This window comes from Urocampus carinirostris, chromosome 12 (genome assembly GCF_059441175.1).
Source record: "Urocampus carinirostris isolate Australia breed hairy pipefish chromosome 12, RoL_Ucar_1.0, whole genome shotgun sequence".
Taxonomy (NCBI): Eukaryota; Metazoa; Chordata; class Actinopteri; order Syngnathiformes; family Syngnathidae; genus Urocampus; species Urocampus carinirostris.
The window spans coordinates 22,674,186-22,687,559 of NC_142360.1; the positions used below are offsets into that span (position 1 = coordinate 22,674,186).

The 13,374-nt window shown below is 38.7% G+C and overlaps 1 protein-coding gene across 2 annotated transcripts; it reads left to right on the top strand.

Annotated features, from left to right (window-relative positions):
* The first annotated feature begins 4,251 nt into the window (after window positions 1-4,251).
* On the top strand, window positions 4,252-9,844 carry LOC148355257 (WD repeat and FYVE domain-containing protein 2-like). Of its 2 annotated transcripts, none has more exons than XM_088350386.1 (5): window positions 4,252-4,509; window positions 5,345-5,400; window positions 7,452-7,525; window positions 8,594-8,648; window positions 8,708-9,844. In XM_088350386.1, exons 2-5 carry the CDS (start codon window positions 5,361-5,363, stop codon window positions 8,887-8,889), a joined length of 351 nt encoding a protein of 116 aa, XP_088206512.1. In that variant the 5' UTR covers window positions 4,252-4,509; window positions 5,345-5,360; the 3' UTR covers window positions 8,890-9,844. The 2 variants fall into 2 exon arrangements, with proteins under 2 accessions (XP_088206512.1, XP_088206511.1); XM_088350385.1 differs by lacking the exon at window positions 4,252-4,509 and adding an exon at window positions 4,612-5,273.
* The last annotated feature ends 3,530 nt before the right edge of the window (window positions 9,845-13,374 follow it).

The window sequence follows — 13,374 nt, forward strand, 5'->3', positions numbered from 1 at the left end:
TTATCGTTTGCAGTAATTTTTGACATTTTTACAAAAGAACTTTACATGCACATTGTTTTGAAACCGTTATTAAGGATAAATTTCATGGAAAAATTGCCTCAACACTCTTAACTTAAGGTGGAAGACAAATTGTAAATTGCATATTTACATTGATTTGGGACGCCGGATTTGGCATTATTATCATTTCATACATTTGATTAAATCATCAAATGACACACAGTGAAATAAAATGTGCTGAAGAATTAGCTTTTGTCTAGAGAGCGTGTTTGGCAGGTTTTTCAATTTTGTCTGAAAATATATGTCTCTCTCAATTTCTTTTTAAAACATTTTTTGCTTTTATGGCTCTTTGGGCCAAAAAGGTTCCTGACCCCTGCTGTACACTGAAAAAAAAACGGCAACCAGATCATGGAGGTGCTGTATCTAAATTAGATTAGGAGGCTTATCATGCTGCTGGCAACCATGGAATCCAGTACTGTCTGTTTCAATGATGGCTTTTTTTCCGACCGTCTGCATTTTTCTGGGCTCAGGGCATATCAACACCAGCTTGTGTCCAGTTAAGGCTGCATTTAAAAAAAATATTTTTTATATCTACCAATCCATCATGTATGTTCGTCTCTCTTTCGTCACTTCTATCCACTAAGGACCCCATATGTTCAGCCCCGATATCAACAAATATACCACTTAAAACTCCCTTTTGCAGTTACTTAACATCGTTGGGGCTCAGTTTGACTTTCATTTTTCTCATGAATAAAGGTTTTAAAACAAGGAGTGAAAAGAGTCACAAAATACTGCAAATTAAAGGTTTAAGGCTGTATTCATTCCCCTTCAGTGCAGTGGGTGCATATATACAGGGAGTGCAGAATTATTAGGCATATGAGTATTTTGACCACATCATCCTCTTTATGCATGTTGTCTTACTCCAAGCTGTATAGGCTCGAACGCCTACTACCAATTAAGCATATCAGGTGATGTGCATCTCTGTAATGAGAAGGGGTGTGGTCTAATGACATCAACACCCTATATCAGGTGTGCATAATTATTAGGCAACTTCCTTTCCTTTGGCAAAATGGGTCAGAAGAGGGACTTGACAGGCTCTGAAAAGTCAAAAATAGTGAGATATCTTGCAGAGGGATGCAGCACTCTTAAAATTGCCAAGCTTCTGAAGCGTGATCATCGAACAATCAAGCGTTACATTCAAAATAGTCAACAGGGTCGCAAGAAGCGTGTAGAAAAACCAAGGCGCAAAATAACTGCCCGTGAACTGAGAAAAGTCAAGCGTACAGCTGCCAAGATGCCACTTGCCACCAGTTTTGCCATATTTCAGAGCTGCAACATCACTGGAGTGCCCAAAAGCACAAGGTGTGCAATACTCAGAGACATGGCCAAGGTAAGAAAGGCTGAAAAACGACGACCACTGAACAAGACACACAAGCTGAAACGTCAAGACTGGGCCAAGAAAAATCTCAAGACGGATTTTTCTAAGGTTTTATGGACTGATGAAATGAGAGTGAGTCTTGATGGGCCAGATGGATGGGCCCGTGGCTGGATCGGCAAAGGGCAGAGAGCTCCAGTCCGCCTCAGACGCCAGCAAGGTGGAGGTGGGGTACTGGTATGGGCTGGTATCATCAAAGATGAGCTTGTGGGGCCTTTTCGGGTTGAGGATGGACTCAAGCTCAACTCCCAGTCCTACTGCCAGTTTCTGGAAGACACCTTCTTCAAGCAGTGGTACAGGAAGAAGTCCGCATCCTTCAAGAAAAACATGATTTTCATGCAGGACAACGCTCCATCACACGCATCCAAGTACTCCACAGCGTGGCTGGCAAGAAAGGGTCTAAAAGAAGAAAATCTAATGACATGGCCTCCTTGTTCACCTGATCTGAACCCCATAGAGAACCTGTGGTCCCTCATCAAATGTGAGATTTACAAGGAGGGAAAACAGTACACCTCTCTGAAAAGTGTCTGGGAGGCTGTGGTTGCTGCTGCACGCAATGTTGATCGTGAACAGATCAAAGCACTGACAGAATCCATGGATGGCAGGCTTTTGAGTGTCCTTGCAAAGAAAGGTGGCTATATTGGTCACTGATTTGTTTTTGTTTTGTTTTTGAATGTCAGAAATGTATATTTGTGAATGTTGAGCTGTTATATTGGTTTCCCTGATGAAAATAAATAATTGAAATGGGTATACATTTGTTTTTTGTTAAGTTGCCTAATAATTATGCACAGTAATAGTCACCTGCACACACAGATATCCTCCTAAAATAGCTAAAACTAAAAAAGCCCCACTCCAACTTCCAAAATATTCAGCTTTGATATTAATGAGACTTTTGGGTTCATTAAGAACATGGTTGTTGTTCAATAATAAAATTAATCCTCAAAAATACAACTTGCCTAATAATTCTGCAGTATTTCTGAAGTCAGATTTTTATTTTTGAGTTATTACTGTAGTTTTATTTTTGTAGTATTCTTGTAGTATTTCTTAAGTATTTTTTTGTAGTATTTCTATAGTGGTATCTTTTAGTATTTTTGTAGTACTTATATTGTATCTGGAAAGTAAATCTGTAGTATTTTAGTAGTATTTTTGTATTATTGCAGTAGCTTTATGATTATAGTATTTTTGTAGTTGTACTGTAGTATTATTTTTTTTAAATATTTTTATACTATCTATGTTGTATTTGGTAGTATTTCCATATAAAATGTTTGTTGTATATCTGTAATATTTCTGTAATATATTTGTAATACAGTGTTATTGTAGTTTTATTTTTGTAATATTTTTGTAATATTGCCATAGGATCAATTTTGCAGTGGAATGCTCTTACCCCTGAGATTCGATCTGCAATCTCAGTGGAAATGTTTAAATCTAAGCTTAAAACACACTTCTACTCTACAGCATATGAATAACCTATATTTTATGTTGATAATATGTATATTATTTGCCCTCATGTAGGTTTTAGATGAGGGGATGGGGTCATAATAGTCTGTAATAATAGTTTGCAATAGTCTTTGATCTGTACAGCCCTTTAAGACTATTTGTGATTAAGGGCTATACAAATAAAAATGACTTGACTTGAAAGTATCACTACAGATACTTTCAAGTCAAGTCATTTTTCTGTGATCTGTGCAGCCCTTTGATACTCTTTGTGATTAAGGGCTATACAAATAAACATGACTTGACTTGACCTGCACAGATCACAGATGATTGCAAACCACAGACTATTATGACACCATCCCCTGATCTAAAACTTACATGAGGGCAAATAATTCACAGCTATTGTCATCATACAATATAGGTTATTCATGTTATAAAATAGAAGTGTGTTTTAAGCCTATATTTAAACAGTTCCTCTGAGGTTGCAGGAGTAATTTGCAGTATTTCTGTTGTAAACCCGTTGTAGTAATATTTCTCTAGTAGTTTTTATATTATAGTATTATGTCTCTCATCTCATCTCATTAGCTACACCGCTTATCCTCAGTAGGGTCGCGAGGGTGCTGGAGCCCATCCCATCAATCATCGGGCAGTGGGCAGGGACACCCTGAACCGGTTCCTGAACCGGTTGCCAGCCAATCGCAGGGCACAAAGGGACAGACAACTCACTCGCTCAATCACACCTAGGGACAATTTGGACTGGCCAATTCACCTTACATGCATGTTTTTGAAATGTGGGAGGAAACCGGAGTGCCCGGAGGAAACCCACGCAAGCACGGGGAGAACATACAAACTCCGCACAGGAAGTCTGGAGCTGGATTTGAACCCACGCAGGAGGTTCCCAAGACATGAACTGTGCCGCACATGCGCTAACCACTGCGCCGCCGTGCTGCCCATAGTATTATGTATTGATATTTTTTTAGTATTTCACTAGAAGTATAATTGATGTATTTCCAAAGCAGTATTTTAGTAGTATTTTTGTAAATTTTTTGAAGGATTTTCCATTGCATTATTATTGTAATATTACTGTAGTTGTCTATTTGTAGTATTTTGGAGTAAATAATTCTGTCGAAGTAGTTTGTAATAAAGTGTTACTGTAGTAGTATTTTTAGAGTAATTCCACAATATTTTTTATCATCAGAATTAGAGCAAAATAATATACGAGGTCCTTGTTTTTTAACTCTGTATTTGATATTTAGTTTGTAGTTATTGTGTAGTATTTTTTTGGTATTTCTGTAGAAGTATTTTTGAGGGGAGACACCAAGCGACAATGTTGGCATCGAACAAGTGAACCACTCTTGGGGGCCCCCTAGTGGCGGTGTGGCCCTAAATAGCCGCTTTGCTCGCTTATGCCTCGGGCGGGCTCTGGCCAATGGGACTGCGACGTCTCGACTCCGGGTGACGTTTTGTTTCTCCCCCGGGTGGTTTGATCATGAGCGCGGCGCCATGGCAGCCGAATTCGAACCGCGGCCGCAGGTTCGGAAGCAATGTTTGCTGATTAAAATCGACGCCTTCCAGCCTGGACGTGGTGAGCGCGGCGGTCATCACCCCTAGGAAGACGGCGTCATAAGCGTATCTTAAGACAGGTGAGACCGCCTGGAAGCGTCCCCCTATCTCCCTGACGCCCCCTGACGCTCCACAACCCCTCGCCTCTTTCTTTAACCTCCTTTCTTTGATTCACAAGTCCCTCTGGATTATTATTTTCACCCTTTCGTACGTCATAGATTGAATGGCGTCATGCGTGGTGACGTCATAACTTCAGCTAGTTAGCAACATGCTAAGTCATAAGTCTTTTGATTTAGTGTTGATCGTTAGCTAGTCTTTTGTTTTGCATGTGCACAGAAGTGTGCATACAATTTAATACTTTAAACTGTCTGGTTTAGTCATGCTATCGTTTGATTTTTGTGACATAGAATTGTCTTTATTGTCACTGATTACAACATAGTGTGCATTGTTTAAAATACTAAAGACAAAACTTCTAATATTTGTTATTTACATCAGCCATGTATTTTAACAGGTTTTTTGGTTTGTAGTAATCGTAGAAGCAGTGGTAGTGTAAGTGGTACAGTAGTAATGGTGGCGCTGGTGCTGTTAGGGGTATTGCTAGTAATGTTGATAATGGTAGTCATAATGGTGTCTTTTTGGGTTACAAACAAAAACAAACGTGAGAGTCCAAGCCCCAGGCCTGCTTTGGAATGCACCGTTTGCGGACGAACTTGTAGAGCTCGCATCGGACTTTACAGCCACTCAAGAACTCACGAGAATACTCATCGTCTTCATTGGATGTGAGGGACAAGCGGAAAATGAGTAGGGACACAAGTGGAATACTGAGTATTTTCTGGAGTACATGGTACTTGCGTTTTTGTGTTTTTTGTTGGCTGTTGTTGGTTTTTAAAATCCTCTTCTTTTGGACTCCGACAGGACAATTCGTGTTTGGATGAAGCAGTACTGGCCCAGTGTCTATCACGAGATGCCATGTGAGTGTGCAACCCCTTTGATTTACCAATGGACAACTTTAAGAAAAGTTTTATTGTCAATGATAACGTTTACATGCAATAATCCGATTGTAAATGGGCGATTGCCAGTATTTCAATTTTGTAAAGTCACGGAAATGTGCACAGAAACCTAATAAAGGTCCAACTGTGCGTAATTTGATTGGGTTATTCTTTTAATTTCCAATTAAGCGAGCATGAATAAGCGTTAGAGCATGGGTCTATAGCGTAGTGCCTGTGATTACAAAGGTGTCTCTAAAGACCTGTTTCTAAATACTGTAGCTCACCAGTGCTGGGTCATTGTGATTTTCCTGTAAAATTATAATTTTAGTGGTTGACTGAGGATATGAAACCTACTTCAAATAAATAACCTGGTATGACCGTAGTAACAACATAGAATTGCATATCAAACTGGGTGCCCTTTGTGCTAATTAGTAACAAAAAGTAGCTGTCAGCTTGAAAAAGGTTGGAGATCCCTGCATTAGAGAAATTCAATTGCGGGATAAAAATAGGCAAAGTTTTTTTTTCACAGCATCTAAACGAGTTGTACTCATGCAAAAAAGTATTAATTGTCCAAGATGTTACCATCACATAACTCTAACGGATTAGGATTTGTGTGCATTTACTTTTAGACTATGACTTCTTTTTCCTATTAGTAAAAAATAATTAATTTTAAAAAACTTTTTCGATTAACATATTTTGCACATGGAAAGGGTTCGACATTTTAACTGAACAAAAATGCACATTTGAAAAAACATTTCCCAAAACAATTTAGTATTGTGGGCGGCACGGCAGATGATTGATTAGCGCGTCCGCGGCATAGTTCTGAGGCCATGGGTTAAAATCCAGCAAACAGCTTTCCTGGCCGGAGTTTGCATGTTCTCCCCGTGCTTGCGTGGGTTTCCTCCGGGCACTCCGGTTTGATCCCACATTCCAAAAACAGGCATGTCAGGTTAATTGGCAAGTCCCAATTGTCCCTAGGAGTGAATGAGTATCTTTTTTCCTCAAATAATATATCTATATATCTTTATTCCTTTTAAAAAATATAATATTTCATCCAGATATTAGCATTTTTTCCCCAAATACCTGAAAAAAATAATTTTACTTAAACCCCTATAGCAGGGGTCAGGAACCTTTTGAATACATCTGGCTCGGAGATAAAATAGAAATGTTGTACATTTCGCTGTGGCATACCTAGAGGTGATCAGATCCCAGTTCTGATACATGCGTTGCCAAAGCAACACTGAGGTATCTCCCGGTTTAGTCCAGTATATATAGGGCACATTCTTAACTACAGTTTACTATCTGGATGTCACATAATACCCTGTTTTGGCAGTAGGTCGATAAGAAATCTTTTAAAATCTAAAGGATTTCTTGTCGACCTACATTTAAAGTTTAAATGGAAGCTTATCAAACTATGCATGTTCACTGTTGAAATACTTTATGCTGAAAACCCACAGAGCAAACTTTAAACACCCCAAAATGCCTGTCAACCACTCAGAGCAAATTGATAAGGTGAGCGGTAGAGGTGGGCGCCGAAGGTAAATCAGACGATAGCCTTATTGTTTGCAGTACTTTGTGACATTTTTTACAAAATAACTTTGCTTGCACCTTGTTCTGAAACCATTATTTAGAAAAAAAATGGTTGTCAAAATGAGCCCCTTACGTAACGGTGGAAGGAAGACTCATTTTAAGTGGGATATTTATATTGATATGGGACACTGACTCTGGCATTAATGTTGTTTAAGAGATTTGATCCATTCATCAAATGCGACACTGAAATAAATGTGCTGAGGAATAAGGTTTTTTTATGGAGAGCAGGTAGGGCGGTAATGTTGAATTTTGTCTTATAGTATATGCTCTGACTCTCAAAATAATAAATCTAAATTGCATTTATGGCTCTTTTGGGTCAAAAAAGTTCCCGACTCCAGCCCTAGAGAGAGAAGGGATAACATGAAAAATAAAACGAAAAATATATTGCCTATTTTGTTATAATATGTTCACTTTTTAAAGACCTTTTCAATTGATGTGTCTAGCTACATGCTCCTGCATGACCTTCAACCCCGAGCCCTGGCGTCTGCTGGTGGGCATGGACACTGGCAGTTTTTGCGTAAGTAGCCAGAACACAACCCTTCAGAGCTTCACGATTTTGGGAAAAAAACCGAATTGCGATTTTTCATACCTGCATTGCAAATTTCTTGCGATTTTTGATTTTAAAAGAAAATGGCCTTTTCTGTACAAAATTTCTTTTTTGTGAAAACTTAATCTTTGTGACTTGAAAACTTTCCTCGAGATCACATCATTCCCGACAGAGTATACGACATTAAAAATATAACAATTATAGCTCTATGAATACAAACAGAATAACAGTTAAAATGGTCTTTATTGTCATTGAACAAAAGTTTAGTTTTATTGGAGGGCTTCACGTTTCTCACTAGGAAAGCAATTTCCTACTGGCTAGCTGCATCGGGTAGTCGCGACTTCAGCAGGGTTTCCGCGATGATTAAAAAAAAAGAGTTATGAATGTAGCTGTTTCCTACGAGTTGTAGCTCCAGGCCATCCGTTTCATCAGGCGTTGGCATGATACAGGCTCGGCAAGGGTGGCTTAATAGAGTTGTTAGATTAGCAGTAGCATTGGTCCAGACCACTACTGCTTTTTCTCTGGAGTTCTCCCCAGTAAATTCCCGGTGATCACCATATTTCGGTGCTCTTTTGACTTTCCTTAGAGTCCGATTCATTCAACAAATTTATTTTAAATGTGCGCGCCGCTGATGCAACTAGCTGTTGCGTCGTGCCGTTGTTTGTTTTGGTGGGGAATTGTGCAGCCCGCCGGACAATCCCAGCTGTTTGACTGACAGCATACACCAGCCTATCACAGTTGTGCACCCACTGCTTGCAAATTTTTTTCTCGCCTTTGTTGAGAAGTGCCGTTAATACTTGCGTCTGATTGGCCAAAAACCTGAGCTGTGATAATTCTGGTTGGCCAAACACTCCATCACTCCAAAAACAAAGAATGAAAAAACATGGAACTCTAAATCCTTGAAAAAACACCGCAGTGTATTGGGATTACACAATCGCACAACATCACATCACAATATCGATTCAATTTCTGTTAATCGTGCAGCTCTGTAACCCGTCCTAAAATCTTTCCAAGCCAATCCATCAAAACACTTTTCAGGAGTTCATCTGGGCCGAGCATTACAATAAAACGACGCCTACACACACCTACCAAGGTGAGTTTGCGCTCATGTTGTTACGTTGCGTTTGTTTTTGACGTGAGTTTTTCACACAGCTCACCAGATCAGAGCGACGGTGGTCTTGTTTGTCCTGCAGATGGAATGGATGGTATGCACGGACCAGGACAAGACTTTAGTCTGGCCCTGCTCGGAGAGAAAGAGCAGCAGCTGGGGTCCTACCACACCTTGGCTCGGGTTTCCGGACTGCAAAATCCTTACCTCAACAACCGTTTGTTAGATCAGGCCTCTTAGTTTTCAAGATAGAAGACTTGATGCTAACCGCTAGGTTGCTGCGAGCTGTCCTTGCTTGGTGCTTTTAAGTCATTTTTATTAGTATAGCCCTTAATTACAAGAAGTCTCAAAAGGGCTGTACTGACTACAGACTACTATCACACCATCCTTTGATCTAAAACCCTACAGAGGGCAAGGAAAAACTCAAAACATGAAGAAATGAAGAAACCTTTAGAAGGGGCTGCACATGAGGTAATCCCCCTCCAGGATGTGCAGGCTGCAATGGATGTTGCAAGGGCAACAACAGACAATACACAGACATCATCGACATGAAATTTAGGTCACAACAGAGTGTCTGGTTTACAGCTACCTGAGGTCAACTATAACCGAACTATAAGGCGAATAAACCTGAGTAGGATCTAAAAGGTTTATTTGTGTGTAACTCTATACAGTTAAGACTTATAGTAATATTTGATATAATAGTTCAAAGACAAACCAGTCGATAATAAATTTCATATCTATATCTCCTTTCATTCAATAAATTTGAGAATTTCTTGTTATCTGGATGGGATGCTGTGTCCTCCAGTCAGACCAATTGAGAAGAACTGGTGTTGTGAACGTATTTTTCATTAGGCATCTCGTCGGGCAACTAGAGGTCCTCAGGGGACGTGACTACTGTACTGAACTTTATTTGTCTTTTATTTTCAGAAGTTTTTTTTTTTTAAATAAATGCTTTATTTACAAAAGACGCGTTTACTTTGATTGGTTTTGAGGCAGTTTTCTAGCATTTTATGCTAACGTACCGGTCGAAAAAAAAAACTCAATGTTTGCTGCACTTTTCCCTTTCACAAGGTAGTTAACGTACACCTAATCTAGCTAAACTACGCACGCCGAAGTATAGTTTTTTCCATTGTTTTTAAAGGAATCATTGTTATTAGTCTTATAATAAATTGGAAACACGGTGCCTGGTTTCACTTCTTGTCCAAAACAAATTTTGACGTTCTTTCAATCATTGTGCCTCCGCTTATCGTCGAAAATAAAGAGCATAATGTCGGGGTAATGGATTGGCTCAAGGGCATTTCCTCATCAGTCACTTTAATCGTATCCATCCATTATCTGCACCGCTTATCCTTAGTAGGGTCGCGTGGGTGCTGGAGCTCATCCCAGTTATCTTTGGGCAGTGGGCAAGGGACACCCTAAATTGGTTGGCAGCCACTCGCAGGGCACAAAGAGACAGACAAGTCACTCGCTCATTCATACCTAGGGATATTACGGACTGGCCAATTAACCCGACATGCATGTTTTTGGATTGTGGGAGGGAACCGAAGTGCCCGGAGGAAACCCACGCAAGCACAGGGAGGACATGCAAACTCCACATAGGTTTGATCTCATGACCTCAGAACTGTGGCGCACATCGCTAACCACTGCGCTACCATGCTTGCCCACTTCAATAGTATTTGTTATAAATGTAAAAAAAACGGTGCATTTGAACTATCTTAAGACCAACTTCTGAATTATAACAGCCATAATCAACTTTGTCTGATTTGGTGGAAACTTCAATCATCATGATTCTATGAATTGATACTACTGTACAGCTGAAGAGACTGGAAACCCAAGTTTTCTTCTTTCCAGCTTGTTCTACCCTCTAGTGGAGAACCTTTGTACTTGACATTAAAGTTTTAAAGAGCATCAGGCACAGTCCAGTAGTACCACGTCTCTGTAAAAAGGTGTAAGGTACATGATATATACAATGAACGGAAATTGCTCATGTTTTCAAAAGGTGAACATTAATGTCTAAAAGTGTTTTTTTAAGTTCTAGATTAGTTGGTGTCAATTTTGTGGGGGTTACTATTTTAACTATTCACACAGCAATTTTCTTGCTTGCCTTTTTCTAATAAAAAAGGAGTCGTAAATGTTTTGTTTGATTTTTTTCAAAGCAGAAAGGTAGCCGTCAAAACTCTTCAAATGAAAGGCAGCGGTTCCCAACCTTTATTGAGCCAAGGCACATGAGAAAAATGACAAGTCACAACACAAAAAAATACAAAGAAAAATGAAAACTTAAATAAACACAACAGTGTCTCTATTTACTCACAGACTTATTCCGTGAGTTCTAACATGCCTTTCCAGTTTGATGAATGGCATTGGGTGAATTCACAGATTTGTTGTACTTTTTACTTCATGTATATACTTAACTTAGCACTGCATGGAAAGAAGGCATATGCTGTTACTGTACTTGTCTTCATTCGCAAAAAATATGACTAAACTTGTTGATCATATTCGAAAACATAACAGCCTGACAAGACACAAGTGCACATAGAATACTTTTTGTTTTTTGTTTTATCGTTTTTTTAAAAACAATTACAGACAACAGAAAAAGTTACAAACATAATTGACCTGCAGTTCGCATCCTTTTTCAAACCGTTACATAAATAAGTCATTTATAAATATCTCTTTGTTTATAAACATATAAATAGTTAACATAAATACTTTTTTCTTCTTCCAGGAGGATGACATACATTAATGTACATCCGCAGCAATATACAGCTTTGCGGTTTGTAGTCTATACACCTTTTTCTGAACATTGTGTATGGAACAGTATACATCACTCTTTATTTATACAGGGACCTGGACGTTATTTTGCTGTATTTATATCAGCCTTTTGTCATTTTTGTCCCCTTGAATGTTAGTCACGGTGACTTTTGTACCGAAAGTACTTTTTGTTGAGTTTTTTTCTTTCTTCCCTTCAGATGAGAACAAAACGTCATTTTCCAAACCCATCCTTTAGAGATCTGCAAAAGAGAAAAGAAAATATTTCTTGTGTGAGTAATTTTGATTTATTTTTTATTGTACTGCATACATAAAACTCACACGGGCTGAGTGTTACATAATCAAAAATCTCACTCTCATTTAAAGTTGAATTATAGTACATAAGCACAAGCGCTACTATGGTCAAGCCATAGGGTAGGTAATAGGAATGCCCCCCTTATGCATCTCATGTGGCCCCCTTGAGACTGATGTCTGGCAACTGGGTCCATACATGAGTCAATTACTCGTCCGAGATTTTCTTTTGTTACTTTATCTATATTCAATTTAATTGTATTTATGATGCACCTTTCTTAGGTGAAATACATCTCAAAGTGCTTGAATTCAAATTTTTAAAAAAAAATATGATCCCTTTTCAAACATCACTAGGCATAAACATGCACACTCAGCCACACATCCCTGTATACAGTAAAGACCACACATGATGAGGCGCAGAGACACTGAGTGAGGAAATTCGATAAGGGAGCCTCATCGCTGTCAATTACAGCCAACAACAAGGTTGTAGGTTTGGTTTTGGCATTGGTGGTGACATAGAGCATTTTTTTTGTAAGTACAGTATTATAATCACAAATATCAACAAAACAATGAAATTTTGATATCCGTGGGGACGCGTCACACACAAAAACTGCGCCCTTGGCCCACAGGAAGCAATGTCCATAAGGAGGCGAGCCACCTGTGACATTCTGAAGCCCCCTTATGAAGGGAATACATAAGTTATTAATAAAAATAATAAAGTATCAGATTAAAACAAAGCAAAAGAGTTAAATAATGAATAATCAATTAACTAACACGAGACTAAAAGTAAAGTACAATCAACAACTTCAGAGTAAAATAAACCTAAAATAATAATTTGTCTTCAATAAGTTAAAAGGCCTGGTGTTGCCACACCGAAAGAAGATTGGATTTGGCTGCATTGAGTGGTCGATAGTTGGAAGCTGCAGTACTTAATTTGGCTGCCAGAGGGCTTTAGAGAGCTCACAAAAGCAGAACACATTCAAGCAGTTGTGTATGGATTTCGTTGGTATTTATAAGGAGTGCCTTGACATGAAACCCAGCTAAAGACACTCATGTAGGCCAAAAGTAATGCGGTGTATATTTTCACAAAAATCGGTTCTGCCATTTCCGAGCCTATTAGTCACATACAAACACATACCCATGCACACACAAATTAGGCTTTATAAAGAAGTTTAGATGGATGATATTTAGATTAGATAGATCTTATTCTATGGTCTCACGAGGCAGGACACTTCTCACACTTCCTCCAGAATATTCCTTTTTCCAATCTTCACTCCCTTTGGCTAACACTTTGGAATTTGAGGTTTTACTCATAATGTAGGCATATTTGTAAGGGAGAACAGAATTGTAAAAGAAACAAACCCATTGAGAAGCCCTAAAATATATAGCGTTTCAAACTACGTGATCATTTTAAATATTGATAGAAGAAGGTATTTTATTCAAAAAGTTATTTTGAAAATGGGTAATTTATAAGCCATTGGCTTCAACCTGTCATCCCTTTCTTTCTTCTCAGGGGATTTGTTCATTTTGTGATGTGATGTTTGTTGAATATGATCAAAAAGACAAAAATAGAAGAACATATGTCAATCTTATTTCACCCCATTTAAAATATTTAGTGTTCCTAAATGCAAGACTAGTACTCACCGTCAAAAAA

Coding starts and splice junctions, on each gene's coding strand:
- LOC148355257 (XM_088350385.1), top strand. CDS start 5,227: ATGAGTAGGGACACAAGTGGAATACTGAGTATTTTCTGGAGTACATG. Junction 5,401..7,451: donor TGTCTATCACGAGATGCCAT/GTGAGTGTGCAA, acceptor TGATGTGTCTAG/CTACATGCTCCTGCATGACC. Junction 7,526..8,593: donor TGGACACTGGCAGTTTTTGC/GTAAGTAGCCAG, acceptor AACACTTTTCAG/GAGTTCATCTGGGCCGAGCA.